The sequence below is a fragment of the Letharia lupina genome (assembly GCF_014066315.1).
Source record: "Letharia lupina isolate WasteWater1 chromosome Unknown contig_10, whole genome shotgun sequence".
Taxonomy (NCBI): Eukaryota; Fungi; Ascomycota; class Lecanoromycetes; order Lecanorales; family Parmeliaceae; genus Letharia; species Letharia lupina.
In genome coordinates, this window is record NW_023502979.1 from 1,428,399 (window position 1) to 1,447,608 (window position 19,210).

The 19,210-nt window shown below is 50.7% G+C and overlaps 6 protein-coding genes across 6 annotated transcripts; 4 read left to right on the top strand and 2 right to left on the bottom strand.

Annotated features, from left to right (window-relative positions):
- Positions 1 to 1,454: 1,454 nt before the first annotated feature.
- Positions 1,455 to 2,344, top strand: HO133_000398 (uncharacterized protein; the record flags this gene model as incomplete). Its single annotated transcript, XM_037291337.1, has 2 exons — positions 1,455 to 1,753; positions 1,810 to 2,344. The coding sequence occupies 2 exons, from the start codon at positions 1,455 to 1,457 to the stop codon at positions 2,342 to 2,344; spliced, it is 834 nt and encodes a 277-aa protein (XP_037152772.1).
- Positions 2,345 to 3,006: 662 nt separating this feature from the next.
- Positions 3,007 to 4,957, top strand: HO133_000399 (uncharacterized protein; the record flags this gene model as incomplete). The annotated part of the gene is made up of 6 exons (XM_037291338.1): positions 3,007 to 3,110; positions 3,164 to 3,225; positions 3,279 to 3,503; positions 3,562 to 3,607; positions 3,663 to 4,157; positions 4,213 to 4,957. 6 exons carry the CDS (start codon positions 3,007 to 3,009, stop codon positions 4,955 to 4,957), a joined length of 1,677 nt encoding a protein of 558 aa, XP_037152773.1.
- A 119-nt stretch (positions 4,958 to 5,076) lies between these two features.
- On the bottom strand, positions 5,077 to 6,741 carry HO133_000400 (uncharacterized protein; the record flags this gene model as incomplete). The annotated part of the gene is made up of 1 exon (XM_037291339.1): positions 5,077 to 6,741. One exon carries the CDS (start codon positions 6,739 to 6,741, stop codon positions 5,077 to 5,079), a length of 1,665 nt encoding a protein of 554 aa, XP_037152774.1.
- A 2,056-nt stretch (positions 6,742 to 8,797) lies between these two features.
- Positions 8,798 to 11,345, top strand: HO133_000401 (uncharacterized protein; the record flags this gene model as incomplete). The annotated part of the gene is made up of 5 exons (XM_037291340.1): positions 8,798 to 9,350; positions 9,643 to 10,029; positions 10,108 to 10,265; positions 10,329 to 10,447; positions 10,526 to 11,345. 5 exons carry the CDS (start codon positions 8,798 to 8,800, stop codon positions 11,343 to 11,345), a joined length of 2,037 nt encoding a protein of 678 aa, XP_037152775.1.
- A 1,085-nt stretch (positions 11,346 to 12,430) lies between these two features.
- Positions 12,431 to 13,303, top strand: HO133_000402 (uncharacterized protein; the record flags this gene model as incomplete). Its single annotated transcript, XM_037291341.1, has 1 exon — positions 12,431 to 13,303. One exon carries the CDS (start codon positions 12,431 to 12,433, stop codon positions 13,301 to 13,303), a length of 873 nt encoding a protein of 290 aa, XP_037152776.1.
- A 505-nt stretch (positions 13,304 to 13,808) lies between these two features.
- HO133_000403 (uncharacterized protein) lies at positions 13,809 to 17,738 on the bottom strand (the record flags this gene model as incomplete). Its single annotated transcript, XM_037291342.1, has 5 exons — positions 13,809 to 16,269; positions 16,340 to 17,396; positions 17,449 to 17,503; positions 17,552 to 17,568; positions 17,627 to 17,738. 5 exons carry the CDS (start codon positions 17,736 to 17,738, stop codon positions 13,809 to 13,811), a joined length of 3,702 nt encoding a protein of 1,233 aa, XP_037152777.1.
- Positions 17,739 to 19,210: the final 1,472 nt, after the last annotated feature.

Here is a 19,210-nt window from a genome sequence, read left to right on the forward strand (position 1 = left end):
CGCTAACCAACTTAAGATTAGTCTCCTCTTCCAATATTTTTCGCATGCCTTCCTTCACCTTCGCCCACCGACTATTACCTCAAGGCCCCGAACCGAAGACAACATCCAGGTACTCCAATTCGACTCAATGAAGCAGTATCTCCTCTCTCAAACGTTCCTCAAAAATAGTGGCCTTGCTTCAAATGTATCAGGAAGAACAAAACACGCTCGCTATGTTGTTGCAGCAACGTCGGCAACGACCGCCTTTAGTCTTTACAGCATGAAAGAGACATTTGTATGTTTAAGGATTAATACTTTATATCCTTAGTTCGAATTGTGCATTCTTGAGAGAGACCCACCAACTATCAGAATCTCCGGTCTGCTCTTTTCAGCTGCCCGATGAGGCCTTCTATGTCATTGGAAATCTGTGTTGCTTCTTCGACACAGCAGCTTTGGCCTTCTACGTGCTGTTGATTGGACACTATGCACCTCAACGTCATTCGAGATGTATCTACGTCTCCGTGGTATGTTCTTTACTATGTTGTATGAGTGGCTGTTGGAGGCTTCGCAGTACAATCATGTATGGCTGAGCTCATAACCACTTAGAGGCCTGGATAGTGCACAGTCTTGAAATGTGTGTTACGGATTCAATGGGGTGTTCGGGCGCCGCCAAAGTTTCGGTGCAGCCATACGACTGGCTTTGAAGAATGAGCTCATTTACAGTTGGCTGCCTTGACGCCTCTTAATTACGGAGTGGAGATGTGCACAGCCAGCACGCCTATTTCTGTACAGAAGAACGAAAGCAGTACGCCGTGTCAGCTCTGGCGATTCGAAGTCTGGACCGTTTGCACCTCAAACGTGCGCACGCTAAGCCAATGAAGTTCGTTGGCTGACAGATTGCCACCACAACGCGAACGCGTAACCAAAACAATCAACGGCATACTAGAGGTGGATTTATGACTGGCAGAAGATTGTAAAACAAAGCGTAGCCCTTGCGGGCAGGATGCGGGAACATCGCCGACGGCGTTGCACTGCCTTACATCGATTTACCCGGTATGATCAAGCATTGATATCCAGAGCGATGTATACAGCTTTGATTGCTAACGGTCAAGTGCAGACGCAAGGTTGTGGTATCATATTTGCAGAAGCGTCCTTGAGGCTACATTATTTTTACACAACGTGACACAGCAGCACCTGCCTCATGACCCAACCTCGTCAGTGAAAGATGGGGATATCCTTCGTCATATACAAGTGGTGTCTTCGGAATAGCAATCAAAACCCCCAGTGATACAGACTTTGATCAAAGCACATATTTTAATCTAGTTCAAGATGCTTCTAAGGAAGGCAAGGAGTCAACATGCATCCAGCCAACATAAGACGATGCTCACCGTGTCTAGCTACTCGTCGGTTCTTCCCTCCTGGCTCCCACTCTTTCTGGCCCTGCCCCTGCCCCTTCGAACTTGCAGTCTCTACTCATGGCCAAGGTGGACGATGGTGTCGTTGCCGTGACTTCCGTTAATGACCAAGACGGGCTTCCTATGCATAATCAAGCTCAGCGCCACAGCAGCCTTTCACGTATCGAGGCTTATCGCTATCACAATACAACGCGAACCACCGACCCAGGTGGAGGAAAGGTAACGAATAGCGGCATTGCCGTACCGTCTGTCAACAACCAGGACGGCATACTCATAGATTACTACACACAATACAACGGCAATGGCTCAACGGATGATGGCTGGCCTGCAAAGGACAAATGGATATCGTTCATGGATATGTGCGTTCTATGAAACCGTTCCATCACTCGTTGACGTTTTATTGAAAAACGTCCAGGTTCAACAACAGCAGATGGCACATGGAAAGGTCGTGCCACCAATTTAACGTCGACCTCAACACCCACCAGGAAATCATAGACATGTACGAAGCCATCCAGTTCGTCGCCGCTGCCACATTTGTCGACCACCGCTTCATCCTTGCGGTAATAATGCAAGAATCTGGCGGCTGTGTCCGCGCCCCTACATCCAATTACGGAGTCCCGAATCCGGGCATCATGCAAGACCATAACGGCACGGCCTCTTGTAACAACGGGAAGACGCAGAAACCCTGCCCGGGAGAGACGATTACGCAAATGGTTCAAGAGGGGACGGGCGGAACTACGTGGGGTGATGGACTGGCGCAGTGTCTGAACCAAGCTGGCACGTCAGATGTTTCTGCGTTTTACAGGGCGGCGAGGAAATATAATTCTGGGTCTATCGATGACTCAGGGGATCTGGGGAAAGGGATAGCGACGCATTGTTATGCTTCGGACATTGCGAATCGTCTTACGGGGTGGGTGCAGTATCCGAAAAACTGCACGCTTGACCGTTGAGGTTGTGCGAATTGTATGGGTACTTGTTTTGGAGCTTAGCTTTTGCGTGAACACTTGCTTGTTGAACCGGTTAGGCAGGATTTCGCATATACAAATTAGTATCTTGAGCAATGCCAAATCTTTGATATAATGTATAAGATTATTGAGACGCGCGGTTCACGTTGGCCTAATCAGGCTAGCCTGATGCTGATTTCCTCACACCTGTTTCCATCAAACAATTTTTTTTTTACACCGGTAATGCTCTTGTCTCGACTTCTACCTCGTCGACTCCTATCTAGCTCTTCATTGACTTGCCCGCCTAAGCTCCGTCTTTGGAGATCGTTCTCTAGTACAAGCGTTCTTGCCATCGACACCTTGGACATGGAGACTGTAAACACAACGGAGCGCCTGAAAGGCCTTCGACATCTTATGTCCGAGAATAAGATCGATGTATATAGTATGATCTGAAGAGTATTTTTTTCTTGGAAGAACTTGAATCTCATCTTTTTCAAGTTGTGCCCTCCGAAGATAGCCATCAGTCTGAATACATTGCACCTTGTGATGCCCGTCGAGGTCAGAATGATGATACACCGTGTTTGAATGTCTAGCTTATCTTGATAGCATACATATGCGGCTTCTCTGGTTCTGCGGGGACAGCTGTGATTACCCATGACAAAGCCGCCATGGCCACTGATGGACGATACTTCAACCAAGCTTCGAAACAGCTTGACTCCAATTGGGAGTTGTTGAAACAAGGTCTAGAGGAGGTTCCAACGTGGCAAGAGTGGTCAGATTGCCGGGACAATCTTCTTGACCCTTCGGAATTTTGACCTGCTACAGGACAGCCGACCAATCTGACGGCAACAAGACCGTAGGCGTAGACCCAACGGTAATCACAGCTCGTATGGAAATTCCCAAACGTGATGATGCAGACGGGCAACCTAACACCATGCAGCTGATGCCCGAAAGCTGGCAGAGAAGATCGAGAAGAAAGGCGGTGCTGGTCTTGTTGGAGTCAAGACGAATCTAGTCGACCATGTATGGGGCGACAGCCGCCCTCCGCGACCGAAGGAGAAGGTCAGGACACTGCCATTGGAATTTACAGGCAAGAATTTTGAGGAAAAGATTGAAGACCTCAGAAAAGAGCTCGAAAAGAAGAAGAGCGCTGGTCTCATTGTTTGTATGTGCTCGCGGTCAGATCGATGTCGTTGGCGAGATGGTACTAATAATGATTTCAGCTATGTTGGATGAAGTTGCATGGCTCTATAATCTTCGAGGAAATGAGTATGCCAATTGATCCAAGAGGCCACTTGAAGCGAGGATGCTGATTGAACTACAGCATTCCGTATAATCCGGTATTTTTCTCATACGCTATCATCACACCTGCGACTGCTACTCTCTACGTTGATTCCGAAAAATTCAACCCCAATGTAGAATCTCATCTTGGAGACAAAGTCCAAGTCAGACCCTACAATGCGATCTTGGAAGACACCAAGACGCTGAGTCTAAAGCCAGAGATAGAACAAAGTATGGAGACGAACATTGCGGAGAAGCAGTCTAAGGAGCCAAAACGGAAGTTCATGATCTCAACCAAAGCATCATGGGCTCTGAGTCTAGAGCTAGGCGGAGAAAACGAGGTGGAAGAACTGCGAAGTCTAGTAGGTGATGCCAAGGCGGTCAAGAACAAGACTGAGCTAGAAGGGATGCGAGCTTGTCATGTTCGAGACGGAGCAGCGTTGAGCGAGTACTTTGCATGGCTAGAAGAAGAACTGGTAGGAAAGGGGACAGAACTAGATGAGGTCCAGGCAGCCGACAAGCTTGAATCAATACGGGCGTAAGTCGTGAATTGTTCAATCGAAAAGGATGCTGTCTAATAAGAAATGCATCAGGACCAAGCGCAACTTCGCCGGCCTCTCCTTCGACACCATCTCCTCCACAGGCGCCAACGCAGCTGTCATCCACTACAAACCCGAACCGGGCAACTGCTCCGTCATCGACCCCAAGGCCGTCTACCTCTGCGATTCTGGCGCTCAGTACCTCGACGGCACGACCGACACAACGCGTACCTTGCATTTCGGCACCCCAACGGATATGGAACGGAAGTCATACACCTTGGTCCTGAAAGGCGTCATAGCTCTCGACACCGCCGTGTTCCCCAAAGGTACATCCGGCTTCGCGCTAGACACCCTCGCTCGCCAGTTCCTCTGGGGGGAGGGCCTCGACTACCGACACGGCACCGGTCACGGCGTTGGATCTTACCTCAATGTCCACGAAGGTCCCATCGGAGTCGGCACTCGCATTCAATACAGCGAAGTGCCCCTCTCGGCCGGCAACGTGCTGTCCGATGAGCCGGGCTACTACGAGGACGGCAACTTTGGCATCCGGATCGAAAACATCATCATGGCGAAGGAAGTGGAGACGAAGCATCATTTCGGAGATAAGCCGTATCTGGGATTCGAGCATGTGACCATGGTGCCGATGTGTCGGAGGTTGATCGATGTGGAGTTGCTGAGTGGGAAGGAGAGGGAGTGGATTGACGACTATCACAAAGAGGTTATGGGGAAGACGAAGGGGTTTTTCGAGGGGGACGAGAGGACGATGAAGTGGCTGGAGAGGGAGACTGCTGAGCTCTAGTAGGAGTTCTGAGTAGCCCTTTGCTCATTGACCAGACATGTCGGATTCTAGATACGTTTGAAATGTTATACAGGGGGTATCATAACGCTCTTCTCGGTCCTCCTCCCTCGAGATGGGTTTCAAACCACGAGATCCTCCAAAATAGCCTCCATCTCCTCCCTCCGCCACGGCACTCCCAGTAACTCCGCCCCTGACCCATCTCTTCTACTGACAACCATTTGATGATCGTAAAATTCCTTCAGCAACTGGCGAAACCCCATCTCATTGCTGCATATAAACTCCTCCACCACTTTCTGATACAGCACTTTATACTCCATTCCTCCTTCTCCTCCACCTTCCTCGTCCATCGCAGCCAAAAGCTCCGCAATGAGCACACGGTAAAGACTCCTCGCGTTCTCTGGTAACGAGCGGAGCACAAATCCCACACCTTCTTTGCCTTTGACGCTGCGCCCACTGCGGCCGAGAAGTTCATTCACGTCGTCGATGACGGAACCGATTTCAACGGGTGAGTAAGATTCAAAGGTTGTGGTATCGTGGAAAAGGAAGTTGTATTGATCACGCAGGTTGGTGTCCCACAGCAAAGGGAAGTTGGGCGTATCGCAGGTTGCTAGAAGGTGGATGTGTGGACTTGCAGCGAGTTGTGCTAGGAGAGATGGGGTTGGAGAACGTCGGAGAGGCGGCGCGTCGAGCGAATTGATGAATACAAAGTATGGAGAGGGCGGAGGAGAAGTATTGAGCTGCCTCAGAAGCGTGGTGAGAATTTCGCGGGGCTGCGTGCCGAGCTTTGAAGGTATAGTACTGGGTGTGCAGTCGAAGACGAGAGGGGCAAGGGTGCTCAGGACTTGCCTTAGGGTAAGAGTGGGCGTGTAGCCATTTACCATGAGGATTCTTGGCGGGTCCGAGCGAGATGTGGTGTGGAGGTATTTGGCGAAGGCCGTAACGAGCCTGCGTTTTGAGCCATAGCCGTAGAGGCAGATGTTGAAGGATTGAGAGAGCTCGAAGCGCCATTGGGGAAACGAGCGAGAATGCAAAGAATGCAGAAAGGCATAGGAGGAGGCGTGCGGATCTTCGTAGGCGTTGATTTGGTTGTGATACTCTTCGTGGGTGAGTAGAGAAAGTGACGACAATGTGTTATTCGAGGTCTTGATCTTTCCTGGCCGATGTTGCCAGAAGTATTGCTCGTGGGGTGGGAGGTTTTGAGGAGGTGTCGCAGACTTTTTCCGTCGACCACTTTTACGCTTCGAAGGGGTCGTGGGGACAGCATCATCTGCTCTTAGCTCACCATCTGCTTCTTCCTGCTGGTCCTCGCTTTCTGCCTCATCCGCATCCCATATCTTCCTAGCCAGAATGTCCTCCTCTTCAACGTCCTCCTCATCACTGAATCCATCAGTCGCTGTCCGTTCGACAATGGTTCTCACACTTTTCCTGCGAGCGGATCGATCTGCATTTCCGACTGCTGCAACTGCACCGTGTCCATTGGCACCTGAAGCAGCCTTGACGGGAGTCGAAACGAGATCGTTGCCCTTTGACTTTAAAGGAGTGCCCTGTTGAGATCTGGATGCTACACCATTGGGAAGAGCTTTCGCTTTCTGGGCGCTTCCAGGAGGTCTTCCGCGTCGAGCCTTGGTAGGTGTTCCCTCCGGCGAAGCTATATCCGATAGAGCGTCATCTCCGCTGTGATGTGGGTTCGCAAGCACGGCGTGACACGTCCTCTTCCGTGTTGAGAAGACTTCCTCCTGGTCCACAGCGTCCTCACCACCATGCCTCTTTCTCTTCCCTGCCATTGCTAGATCTCATCCATGCCGCCAAAGTCCCCGATCCTGGAATCAGTCGATAGTTGCCAGAATTCTGCAAGCTTCTGTAATGGTGGACAGGCTGTGTCGTCACAAAGTGCACAGAAGACTGACAGTAGCAACAAAAAAGCATTCGCGCCCCTCGCCCAGTCACATGTCTCGAGGCCCGACGCCAAGCCTGTCGGCGCATGCCAAGACCCCTGCGCCAAGAACAGGTACAGCCTTACAGGAAACGTGGAAGAGGACGCTAGAATCGGATCGGCCACAGCCGCTTTACGCATCCTCGACAATTTCGACCTCCAATCAACCAAATTTTCTCGCTGCTTCTAACATTCCTGGGCTATCATACTATTTCATTTCCATCCCCTAAGCTATTATACATGTTGGCATAGCCATAATAAGGTCTAGGCGAAGCTGGGGCCTGTCCGGCAAGATATGAGAGATCGCTCTTAATCATCATGAACAAGAAGATAAACAGCACGTCTTAAATGTCTTGAGGAGTGACAACGCTTCTCATCTTTCGGCCGACAACATTTCATTTTCTGTTTTCCCTCCGCCCCTCCGAAGGTGGTTAATGATATTAATATTGTCCATGAGATGAATTCAACAGTATCATGAGTGTCTGTGTTGCCCATAGATGGCTGTTGTATTCATTGGTGCGGGCTACCCATGAGTAATGCGCAACAGTAACGACGACCCGAAGGACTAGAATAGCAGTCACCTCGAGAAATATCGTAGTACGAGGATGCACCTTGTCTGGGGGTACAGTGACCGTAGGGGATCAGCCGGGCAGCTATCGATCGACGTATTTCTTGAGGAGAAAGCTGCACTGGGGTATCAATTCCCGCAAGGGACTGGATTAAGGACGGAAAACTGTACCACGAGGACGCCGGAACCGTACCCTTTAGAGGGTACAAAGTAATTGGCCGGGAAATTCTTCTAGGAGTGTTGTCGCTCTCTAAAAGCTCCTTAACGTACAGATCACAGTCTAATCAAAATGCGCTTCGAGGCTTGAAGACTTTGAAGTTCGATAATTGTAGGCTTAACAAGCTAATCTTGTTACGGGCTCGTTCGGTAATCTATATAGAAGATACTAATAATTTTCTGACTAAGCTCTGGGTTCTATGGCGCAATGTAAGTTGGTAACATTTCCTCTTTCGACAGCACGCTAATTAAAATTCTAGTGGTTAGCGCGTCGTGAGTAGAATTATCCAAAGTTCACTGTTCGAATCTGATCATCGAGATAGTGACTGTTACTACAATAAATCAGGAGGGTGAGTACCACGTTTCTGAATGGAATAATTGCACTATCCTAACATATAATTCTAGTTGTTAGTTCAATCCTAACTAGAACCGTTGAATTCTTTTTTCAACTTTTTTGTCTTTCTCTTTCTTTTCCCCAAAAAGTCAACCTTTTTGGGCCTTTGACTGGTTTGCGACGCACTGTAAGATCTTGGCACGTCGCGACTAAAGAGGTAGCTCGCTGCTTAATCAAGGCCTGGGCTTATTACTCAAAAGAAATTTGGTGAAGCAGGAATCGACAATCCTTTACAGATGTACTGTTGAGAGAAGCCGTTACTGTCGGCCCATCTATTGTTACTGTCGCATCGCGCGAAGGCTGGCATCATCGCACCACTTACAAGTACGTACTTTAGGCTTGGCATCGGAAGTTAGGTGATAACGGGTAAAGTGATTGGCGCGCCGAACGCTTCTAGCGCACCAGGAGGTACTTTAAAGGATGCTGTCTTCCCTCTCTCGCTGCGAGCAATCTTTCTCACTCGGAGCTCTTACATCATAAGCATCCTACAGGTTCTGAAAATTTGCGGGGAAGTGCGTTCTGCTGAGGGCAAAGCTTACATCAGACTTCAAGCAATCATTCCTTTCAAAAACAGGATGCCTAGTCAAGTGCATAAGTCCGTGAAAAATGTTTTTTCATCCTGAAGACAGACCAAACAATTGCTGTCGCGGGTGCGGGACAATTGGGGTAGATCGTCGAACTTGCACTCAATGTCGATGCACTCACTGCAAGTCTGATGAACACTCTTACATGGAATGCCCAAAAGTCAAGAGAAAGAACCAGTCAAGAACGTACAAGGCTACAGGCGTGCTAGCCGGAGAACCGCCGCTTATAAAAAGCGAAAAGCATGCGCGTTACAATCAGGAATGCGGACAAGGCGATCGATCTCCCAAGCGCACGAGACTCGAAAGTAGTACCGATCTTATCATGGCGACATCTCAAAGTTCAACAACCACTGAAAGCTTTTCAGATGTGTTTCCAGACCTAAACGACCTCTGCAAGCGAGTGATCGATGTAATGTGTTCTTTGGATGACAAACTGCTACAAGACTATGGCAGTTTTATCGATCAAAACTTTGTCAAGCATGAGCTTCCTGAAATCCTGTCGGAATATATTAACGTCGAGATCCAAAATTTGCAGGGCAAGTCTTTGACCGCTGAAGCAATGCAAGAAGTCAAATGTCGGCAAAGCTTGCGAAAGTGTATTTTCAATGGTGCAGGAGGCTACCAGGATTTCCTTACCGATGCTCGTGACCATGACTATCTTAATTTCTATGTTGGTCAATCCGTCGACGTAGCGGAACGTGTTCGTCAACACAGTTGAAACCTCTTCAGAGGAGAAGTGACCTATCTTCATCATTATATTTGTGCACTGGGCGGCGGAGACCAATATTTTAACTTCATTCGCCTATTTCGAAGTCCCAGTCTAGAGACCCTTGATTTACACCTTACAAGGGAACATCGCGCCATTCTAATGAATATACTTGAGTTAGCTATAGGTCTCGCGTTCCGATATTTACTGAACAATATTTACAATCAATTCTCGAAAATTCCCATGCCACCTGAACGGAATCATATGCACTTAAATGTTCTCAGCCTCCTCGAGCAAGGGCATGAGCAATCTCAGCACGCAAGAAGACAGGCCCGTGGACCAATTGGAGTTTTCGTCGGACCCCGAAATTCGAACTTGGCCCAGATTCCGTCAAGATATTTTGAGCAGACAGCCTAAGACCAAGAAAGGATCTCCCACCTTCGAGGAGCTCAGGGAAAAGGTTTCTAGCGTTATACACAAACCATTTCCCAAAATCTCGCCCACATCAATCCAGGATTTTGCATCAAGGCCCACGCAAATCCAAGCTGAAACGTTCAATATGGCTGCAGCACTCAGGAGGTCCTGCAAAGCGATTGGTGAAAAATGCGACCTGGATGTCACACTAGACCAACCCATTGGGAGTCTCCAAGGATCGCTTGCAGTCATATATGGTATATCGCGCGACTACGCTTACGATAATGGACAGCCACGTCAATGCAGAAAGCAATTACCACTCGACCTGTAAAAAGTCGGGTTGACAGCAGAAAACTCGCTTGTCTGGCCGCCAGACTTTGGAACATTGAAGAACATTGATTCAAGCAAATCGGGACAATCAAGCTCGATATGCGATAATCTCGATACTCTTTCAGTGGACATGCTAAATGCTAGTTCTGCGAAGGTTGTCATAGTCAGTGGCTAGCACGCCCAGCGATTTATTTCCGACTACGCTGAAAGCCTAAATCTCTCACAGCCCCAGCAGATGCAGCTCCAAAGTCAAGAGATTACTTTTCGCACTGAGGAGCTCAATGGCATCATGCAAAGGATATACATAGACGCCCCAGAATTAGAGACTGTGGTACATGGATATGGGTGGGTCCAAAGGAAAAGCATGAGTGGTGCTCTTAAGCTCGCTTCTCACTTCTGAGGCTCCATGGGTTTCGTTCACAGGTTCTATGAAATTGCCAAAGCCAAAGATGGAGTCTTCGAGGCGATCACGAAGGCAAGGAAAGGCGAAAATGTTTCGTTGGACTCACTGAGCGAGGCTGCTAGAGACTGGCTAGGCCGCAGGGGTTTCAAAACCACCGAGGACATGAATGAGCTTGTAACAATCGGCGGCGGATCTCTAGGCCAATCATTGCACATTCTTTACTGCGTACTAAGATTCGTTTGCTCAAAAATTCCTCAAAATCAACCTCTTGCTACTTGGAAACGGCCCAATATTACGTTCGGAGACGGTCCACTTTTTTCAAAGCGCATGCAATTGGCTATTGCGAATCTTTGGTATCGAAAGATAGGACAAGAGCAAGAGAAACTGCGTATTCAGATACAACGTCGTCGTACTTTTACGCCGGCTCTAGTCGGAGAAAAGCTAACGCAAGAGATTTTGGACGATATGGCGCTGCGTACAGTCACTAAGGAAGAAAACGAAAAGGAGATGGGGGATCTTTCTTCTGATACAGGGATGGATATGTACTTGGCTGAGTCTCAGAGCGCTCGGATTGCACGTTCTAACGAAATGACTTTCCCAGCAACAGAGAGTCAGCTCGCTCAGGTCGGGACCCATGTGCAAGATCAGCTCTTACGGAGGCAAATTAAGGCGCTCAAAGCCAAGCGACCGGACAGATTGCATCAAAACCTTGATGCTGTCGCTCATTTGAAAGCCCAAGGCCAGGCTTTCGAGACGATCTGCTCCCAATTCCCTGACTTCTCTGCTAACCAAGTGCGCCGTGCCAATGAATTCGGGAACAATATCGGGCGTCACAGGTAGTAAATGGAACCTCAAAGGTGAGGGCAGGGTCTTTGAAATGATACGGAATGGATGCGTCTTGCAGACAGAAAGTCTCAATCTTCTAGGCCAAAAAGTGGTGTGGAACTTCGGCGCCGCTCATGCCCAGCGCGGGATCGAACTTGGCCAAGTCCATCGTGTTTGGATACGATTTTTCAAACCTGGAGAGGCTCACCCGACCTCCTGGTATCGAGTTGCCTCGCGACCTGACTTGCGTACTTTCATCTTTAGGGCTGCGAGACTAGACGAAGATGTTCCGAGATCGATTTCTTTCTACTCAAAGGTTCAGGGATTCATGAAAACCGGAACCGAACACTCTCGTGAGGCATTGCGGATGAGAGAACAAGCTTCGGCGAGCGGGATCGTGTGCGCTTTTAACAACATGCGACGTGATGGATGAGCTGGCAATACATAAGCCCGGGCATTTCAGCTTGTGCAGGAACGCAATAGATGCTGACATCTCTCACAAAACACGGAATTGGTAGATAGAGTAGGCACCTTGAACCTAGCCACTCACCAGGCTTTCGTATGTTCCTTGAATTTAACGATCAATACTGATGAAATACCTTAATGTTTTGAAATCCTGATGTCCAGGGGTTTAAATTAAATTTCTTGACATTTCGTCAAGCGACGTCTTGCCTATTTAAGCGTTAAGATTAGCGCAGCCGCCTTGGTGAGTTCGGTAATTCACATAGATCTGCCAGAGCCAAGATCTCGTATAGGAAACGTGGAAGAGACGCTAGAACCGAATCGACCACAGCGGTCTTACGCACCTTTCAGAGATGGTGGAGAATAGAGGATTGCAAACATTCTTCGAACCAAATGGAGGTGTGGTGGCTCGGGTGGTGCCTTGTACAGTATCACTACCTACCTTACCCAGAGTATTGCCCCACGGCTAGGCCTTTTCGGGCTCAACTCAATGGCTTCACCGCTCTAGGGCTATTCAGCATCCCATCACGAGACCAAGACATTTCTTAACACTCTCCCCTATCCACTGACCGTCGAACGACAAAACCTACAGAGCCACGGCTTGCGTCTCAGACGCTCGTCTCCCATCAACAAGTAGTATGCCCAGAACGGTCTGGAAGCAAACGGACCCGCGCCTCAAAGATGACCCCCAGTGGAACAACCCCTCCTACCTCCGGGCCTGCGCGGAAGAAGCCCACTACGAGCCCCAACGCAACGCCTTCCACATCCCCCTCTACATCCACCCCGCTTCCCCCACCGACGCCGCCCGCCGCCTCGACTTCCGCGACCACTTCAACAGAAGCGTGGCTCGGCGACTCGATCAGCTGAGCCCGGACGACGGCCGCGCTTTCTGCTGGAAGGACTGCGCTATCTACGGCAACGGCGGGCTGACGGGAAAAGACCATGTCGCACTGCTGGATGACGTTTACCGGGAGTGGTTCCCGCACCGGGCGCAGGACAAGGACGTGAGTGAGGGCAGTTTCTTTGGGAAATTCATGCGCTTCACCCCCCCGGTGGGGACATTGCAGGAGATCGTGCGCTTCCACGCGGCGCTGTGTGAGAAGTTGTGCGAGCTGGAGAAGGAGATACCGGACACGAAACCGGTCGATCCGTGTGAAGTCCGGCCTGGCCAGGCTCGGTCAGTGGCGGAGTATAAGCTGAGGGAGACGTTTTCGATGGCCTTCATCGTGCTGGATACCGGGTGGCAGGAGCGCGGTGTTCTGCTTGCCTGGAGGAGCGAGGATCTTGCGTCGAGATACAGTTGCGAGGAAGGTGGGGAAATAACTGGATACGATGGCAGCGATGGCGGTGACTTGGGCCAAACGTGTGTGTTCCGGTGCCCACTCAAGCGCGCGATGCAACTTATCGTCTCGGCGGACCCAGAGAGGGCTAAGCGACGGGCAGAATACAACGAGATGTTGGAGGAGACACTTGGTGAAGACGATGACGACGACGACGACGACCAGGAGTAGCCTTTCAACCGAGGCTGCTACTTCTCTCCGAGCAGCCTTCAGTTCTAGATTTTATCCGTCGGCTGAGCTTCTATCGAGGTCGCATTTAGACCCCGATCCCAACTCCTCCGCACTGAGCCTCTACATCTTTTGCGAATACAGCGAAATTCAATATTCGATACGAGAACAATGTAGAAGAGGCGTGCAAGTAGATCCGCTAGTGGGTTCAACCATCTCAAAACACCACGCACAGCGATTCCGACACGAAATGGAAGACGCTCTCCTTCGCACCATCCTACCGCCCAATGCATACTCGGCTGGTTCCTCAAAATCAGTAGGTACTCTTACATCAACGCCTTTAGGGAGTCGCAGTCGGTTATCAGCGTCAGCGAAAATAAGCGATCTACCGTGTCATCTAATCTCAAATATTCCGTCTTTAGAATCTTGTTGGTGTTACAGTGTGTGACCGAGCTCCGCATTTTACATTCACGGCTTCTCAATATCACGATTAACGTTAGGATATAATCTACCCAAACGTAGCCCACATGGAATAGTATCTCGCATCACTACTCTGCACCGTCGTCGCACTAATACTGATGATCCCCTTGCCCTTGAGCGCGACCTTGTTGTCCGTCAAGAAATACTGGATCCCGTTGCCATTCGGGCTCCCCAGCAGCGCCCAGAAAGGGTTGGTGTCCTGGTCCGTATCCTCGGGCGTCCACGTCTGAGTGGAACTGATATCCTTGCCGGCGAAGGCGTCGTCGAGGATAGATTTGGTATCCGCGTTGTCGATCTCGCGACGCCAGAAGGACTTGATGCCCGAGTAGTCTGCTTGCGACGGGTTCTCCGCCCAGGCTGGGTTCTGCGTCAGCACGGTCTTGGTCCACATCCACCAGGCGACCGAGGAGAACTGCCAGGGCACGGGCTGGCGGCCGTTGGGGAAGGCCGGGTTGTACATAGGATCGTTCGGGTCCGAGGGCAGCGCGCCGCGGCTATTGGCGTTGGCCAGGAATACCCCCTGGGTGGCGCTGATGGTGTTTGAGAAGTCGGCGAAGGGCCCGTCGGCCGCGTTCTTAGGGCCCGTTGCAGTGATAGCGTAGTACTCCCGCCCGATGCCGTAGCCCTCGGCCTGTAGGGCGGGCTGGATACCCCTCGCGGGGAGCGCAAATTTGACGGGCAGGGTAACGTCGAAGTCGTCGTCAAAGTTACATTGGTAGACTGCATCATCGCCCGTCTTGTCTTGCCAGGCTTGGTAGTATCGAGCTCCGCTCGGCGCGTACTTGACCCATGCAGCGCCGTGGGGTGCGCGAGGATTCAGTGCTCGCACATCGAACAGTTGCTCGTCTACGGGTGATGGATCGTTGTCGGTTGTCGGCGAAGGATATCTGGCGACGCGGTTCTTCAGATCTCGCTTCGAATCGTCGTCCCGCTCAAGAAAAGGCTCGAGTCGTTCGGCAACGGCCCGTTTCTTACTGCTTGGACTGGGACAGTCGAATTTACAATCCATTTGGCGGTTGGGAAGCGGGTCGTCACCGAAAATTAGGGCTCCAAAGAAGTCGTTCGCATCGCCGTTATCCCAGGCTCCAACAGAGCATTGGGAGGAGGTAGAATCCCACGATTGCGAACCAATAGCGAAATCGACTGGACCTTTCTCGAACAATGGCCGAGGCTGTAGACCAGGGGCCAGTCTCTTTCCAAGAGATGCCCTGGTCAAGCGTCTGCTGTTGGGGAGGCCCGTCTGCGGAGTTACTTCCATTACGTATGGGAGCTTGCTGTCTACTCCAAATGCCTGAGCCCAGTTTAACTTGCTGGCGGCATAGCCAATGACGCTGCCCTTGGCATCGCTGATGTTGACGTCGATGACTACCTCAGGATCGCCTAGCTCCTGTCCGAGGCCTTGCCAGATGTGGACATTGCACTTTCCGGTCGCGTACGGGGGTGCTGGTGCAGCTGCCGGCGATGATGCTGGCAGTGGAGCAGCTGATAACGGCGGCGGCGGTATTGCTGGGTTGTAGGAGCTTGTTGGTTGGATGGTGTAGTCACAGTTCAAGAGTCCCGAGGATATAGGACTGAGGGTGGGAGCTGGTGTGCCACCGCAGTTGCAGTAGGCTGACGTACCACTAGTCGAGACAACCGCTGCACAGCCAGGGATACCACCTTGGCCAGGTATATTCGTTGGCGCAGCGCTGGTACTGACTGGCTGGATGGTCGACGCTGGCAGCGAAGCATATGCACAATTTGCTGTAGTAGCGCCAGACGTAGCCGACAGCGTTGGGTAGGTTGAACTCGGTCCACAGTCGCACCAACTTGTCGGGCTGTACCACGGAGCCCCATCTGCCATGCAAGTAGGGTTGGGCACAATCGACGTGAGTGGTGCACTCGAAGGGCTTGAAGAGCTAGCACTGGTAGCTGTAGATCCACGGGTGGTTCCAGAGCTGCCGGTGGCTGATGAAGAGCCCAATGCACCACCAATGACACCGCCAGGGGCAGCTATACCCGCTGTTCCAAGGGGCTCGTAATCGGGAGAGTCATCTCCGTCAACCACGTTGCCCCAGCCTGTCGGTTTTGTGCAGGAGGCTCCGGTAGCGGTCGAATATTCGGTTGTGCCTGTAGCACCGCACCCGGTGACAGTAGAGTAGCATGTAGTAGAGCAAGATTGGGATGAGGCGCTGGTTGGCATTGAACAGATGACCGAGCAATCTGAAGCGATAGTGCTTGCACTGCAGGATGAAAAGGATGCTGAGGAGCTTGAGAACTGCGAGGTGATTGTACTTGAGGGGTCCGAACTCTTTTGGGACTGGGATTTGTTGTCGTCATCATCATCGGGATCGCTGGGTTTCTCGGGGCTGTTAGGGCTATTGGGGTCATTGGGGTTAGTAGCAGAGCCAGCACCACCGACATCTCCTCCGCTAGGTGGTCCTGGCGGGCAGAAAGGCCAGATACAAGAGGGGCCGTGCAATCCCCAACCACCGGTGCCTCCATTCCACCTGTTCAGCATGATCAGTCTCGGTCTCATAAATGTCTCGCAAGAGGGTTTTCCTGGAGAGTGTTGCTTACCAGACACCACCTGGCCCAACAATTATGATTGCTGCAGAGATTGTAAATTGGCTACCGTCTTGATTGGTTTGCGCAATCGGTGTTGTTACTGTCGTCGGTGCTGTTACAGTGCTTAGATCTGCAAAGGTGGCCTTTGACCAATACTCTGTTACGCCTCCAGCGATAATGGTAGTCTCAGATAGGGCTGTATTACCGAAGGCGTCTGTTATTGAAGCCTGACCTGCATCAGCTGTGCCACTTGGGGAGGCACTTGCGGGGGTCGTGGTTGATGGAGTAGGGCTTGAGGCAGTTGAGCTCGGCGCACTGCTAGATAGTGTGCTGCCGGGCGGCCTTATTGAAGGGGCATTTGGGTTGAAGGGCAGCACTGTGGGCGGAGGGACTTCGGGAACTCCGGAAGGTAGACTGACGGGAATCCATCTAATGCCGCCCGGACCAATCAGTATTGTAACAGGGCTGCTTTGAGCATCCAAAGATGTAGTAGTTATCGTTGACGCCAGAGATGCGTAGCCTGAGAGAGTAGTCGGCACAAATGTTTCGGTAAGGACCGTCGAGCCAATTGTGGCGGTCACTACCGTTCCTCCTGGTGGCAATGGCACGCTTGAACTGGACGGCGGAGGAGCTCCTGGCAAGAGCGATGGAGGCGCCACATTAGGGACTCCTGGGCTTTGGTTGAAGGGTGTCCAAGCCACCCCAGATGGACCAACTGTAATCGTGATAGGACTGCTTGATGCGCCAAGGATCGTGGTTGTTATGGTGGTTGTGACTGTAGCAAACTGGGTGTAGGTGGTTGGCGCAAAGGTCTCGATTACCGTCTGCCCACTTATGGTGCTAGTGACCACAGTCGCCCCAGTTGGTAGAGATGAGGGAGGGTTTGAAGGAGCGGTCGTCGAAGGAACCGCGGAAGAAGGCCCGGAACCAGGAGAACCTGGACCTGGAGCTACGATGGCCGCAGTGGGACAGTTGTTTGCAGACGGCTGGGTAGTATACGAATTACATCCAATTGTCGGTGTGTTGGACAAAGTCTGAGGGAGAAGAGGCACGTTGGTCCCTCCACAGTCTACCCCGAAAATTTAAAACATGCGTGAAAGAGATCAAAGGGGGCGACATACTGCAATAATCATAGCTGCATGCCGCATCTGGTCCTGCAATGACATACGCACAGCCCTATTACTGTCAACAATAATCTCTCACCTTCAATATCAGCGTCAATACCGGAAGACCCCAGCACCCTGGTTTACATTGTTCAGCATTGCTCTCCTTTGGCTTAAGTAGGCAAGAGAGTCTTACCAGGAACATTAGCAACGCTGGTCGGTCCGCAAGCGCCTGCACTCGGGACTTGGCCGTAGACGTAGGAAATGGTGCTCAACAGCACCGAAGAGACTAAAGTCAAATGCTGCATGCTGAAGACCAATTGGGGGAATAACGGATTGAAATATGACCAGATTCGATGCAGCAGATACTGTATATATACAAAGTGAAAGAACCACTGCGGCGAAAAAATCCGCTACAAGAAAAATAAGATTGGCATGATGAATGAAGATTCAAAACGCACTGAATGTCAGACCAACAGTGGACACGCAGTACCCGTTCAGTGGTAAAGCATTCCGAATGTTGTGAAATATGGCACAGCATTGATTCTGAATCCGTGTCACCGAAATGAGCCACATGGTGGACCAGAGACGTGAAAGTAGGTGCCGCCACGTCCGAAGCGAGCAGGGGCCTCGGTATTAGACGTGTGACTGTGCGGTGTGATTCGGACGAGGGCCATTGGCAGTGTCATGCCATTGGGCCACAGTAGAAGCATCGACGACTCGCCGAGGCTCATTTTGTTGGCAATCCCTTCGGAGTGAGAGATTAGGAAACCAGGAATCCATGTTATTGGCATCCAATCTATATCAGAGAATAGGGATCGTAATATCACATCACGATATTCTCGTCTGATCGTTGGAGGGGGGGGGGGCCCTATGAAGAAGGAGCCACCTCAGCCTCCGCCTGAAACCCGCTCAGAGCCATTTCCGATGCCTTTTTCTGACACGTGAATGGACGAGGAACCCTTCATCTCAGACCTGCGCCTCCCCCGATGTCAGATCGCCAGCACCGAAATTGCAAGTAAGCAATCCTAAAATACAGAAGTGATTAGGGATGCCTAAGGACTGACATTTGACCACGATGACAGTCAGCTGACGGTCATAGGCTGACATCCCTTTGACATGACATATCAGACGCTAGCCTGATTAGATTAGATCTTGATCGGCACGAGGTTTAGCCGAACGCCGAATACCCTCACATTTCCCCCACAAAGCACTCGATATTCATTTACCACTCTTATTCTACATCACCACACAGTTAATAAAGACCTGCTATCAAGCATAGCTAGGCGCATGATACCTCTATTAGACACACTCATCCATAGTGCTTTCACACAGTTCATCGATCAATAGAAGAAGGAGAAGTGGGGATTGCACACCAAATGAGGGCCGAATTTGGGTGGAGGATCCCCGGACGATACTTTAGCTATTTCAACGAATTGAAACCGTCCGATGTTTGCCTGGGAGCCCAATTGACCAATCAAAATATAGCAATAATAGTGGTAGAAATTTATTAGTGCGGTCATTTGGCCACACATGACTGTCATTCTAGGGATAGCAATTGCGATCAGGGCAATATGGAAAGAAAATATCGAGAGTCAGTACGGAGGTTGCCACCGAAAGTCCTGAACATTAGGGTTAGGGCTTCAAAACCCTTGGCATTCTTAGCAAATATCTTGAATATCTTGAATATCAATGCTTTGTATAGTAGCGACATCAATGCTGTATATATGGAGTGCATGCATATGAAGTATATAGTAGCGATATTACTGCATGTATACGG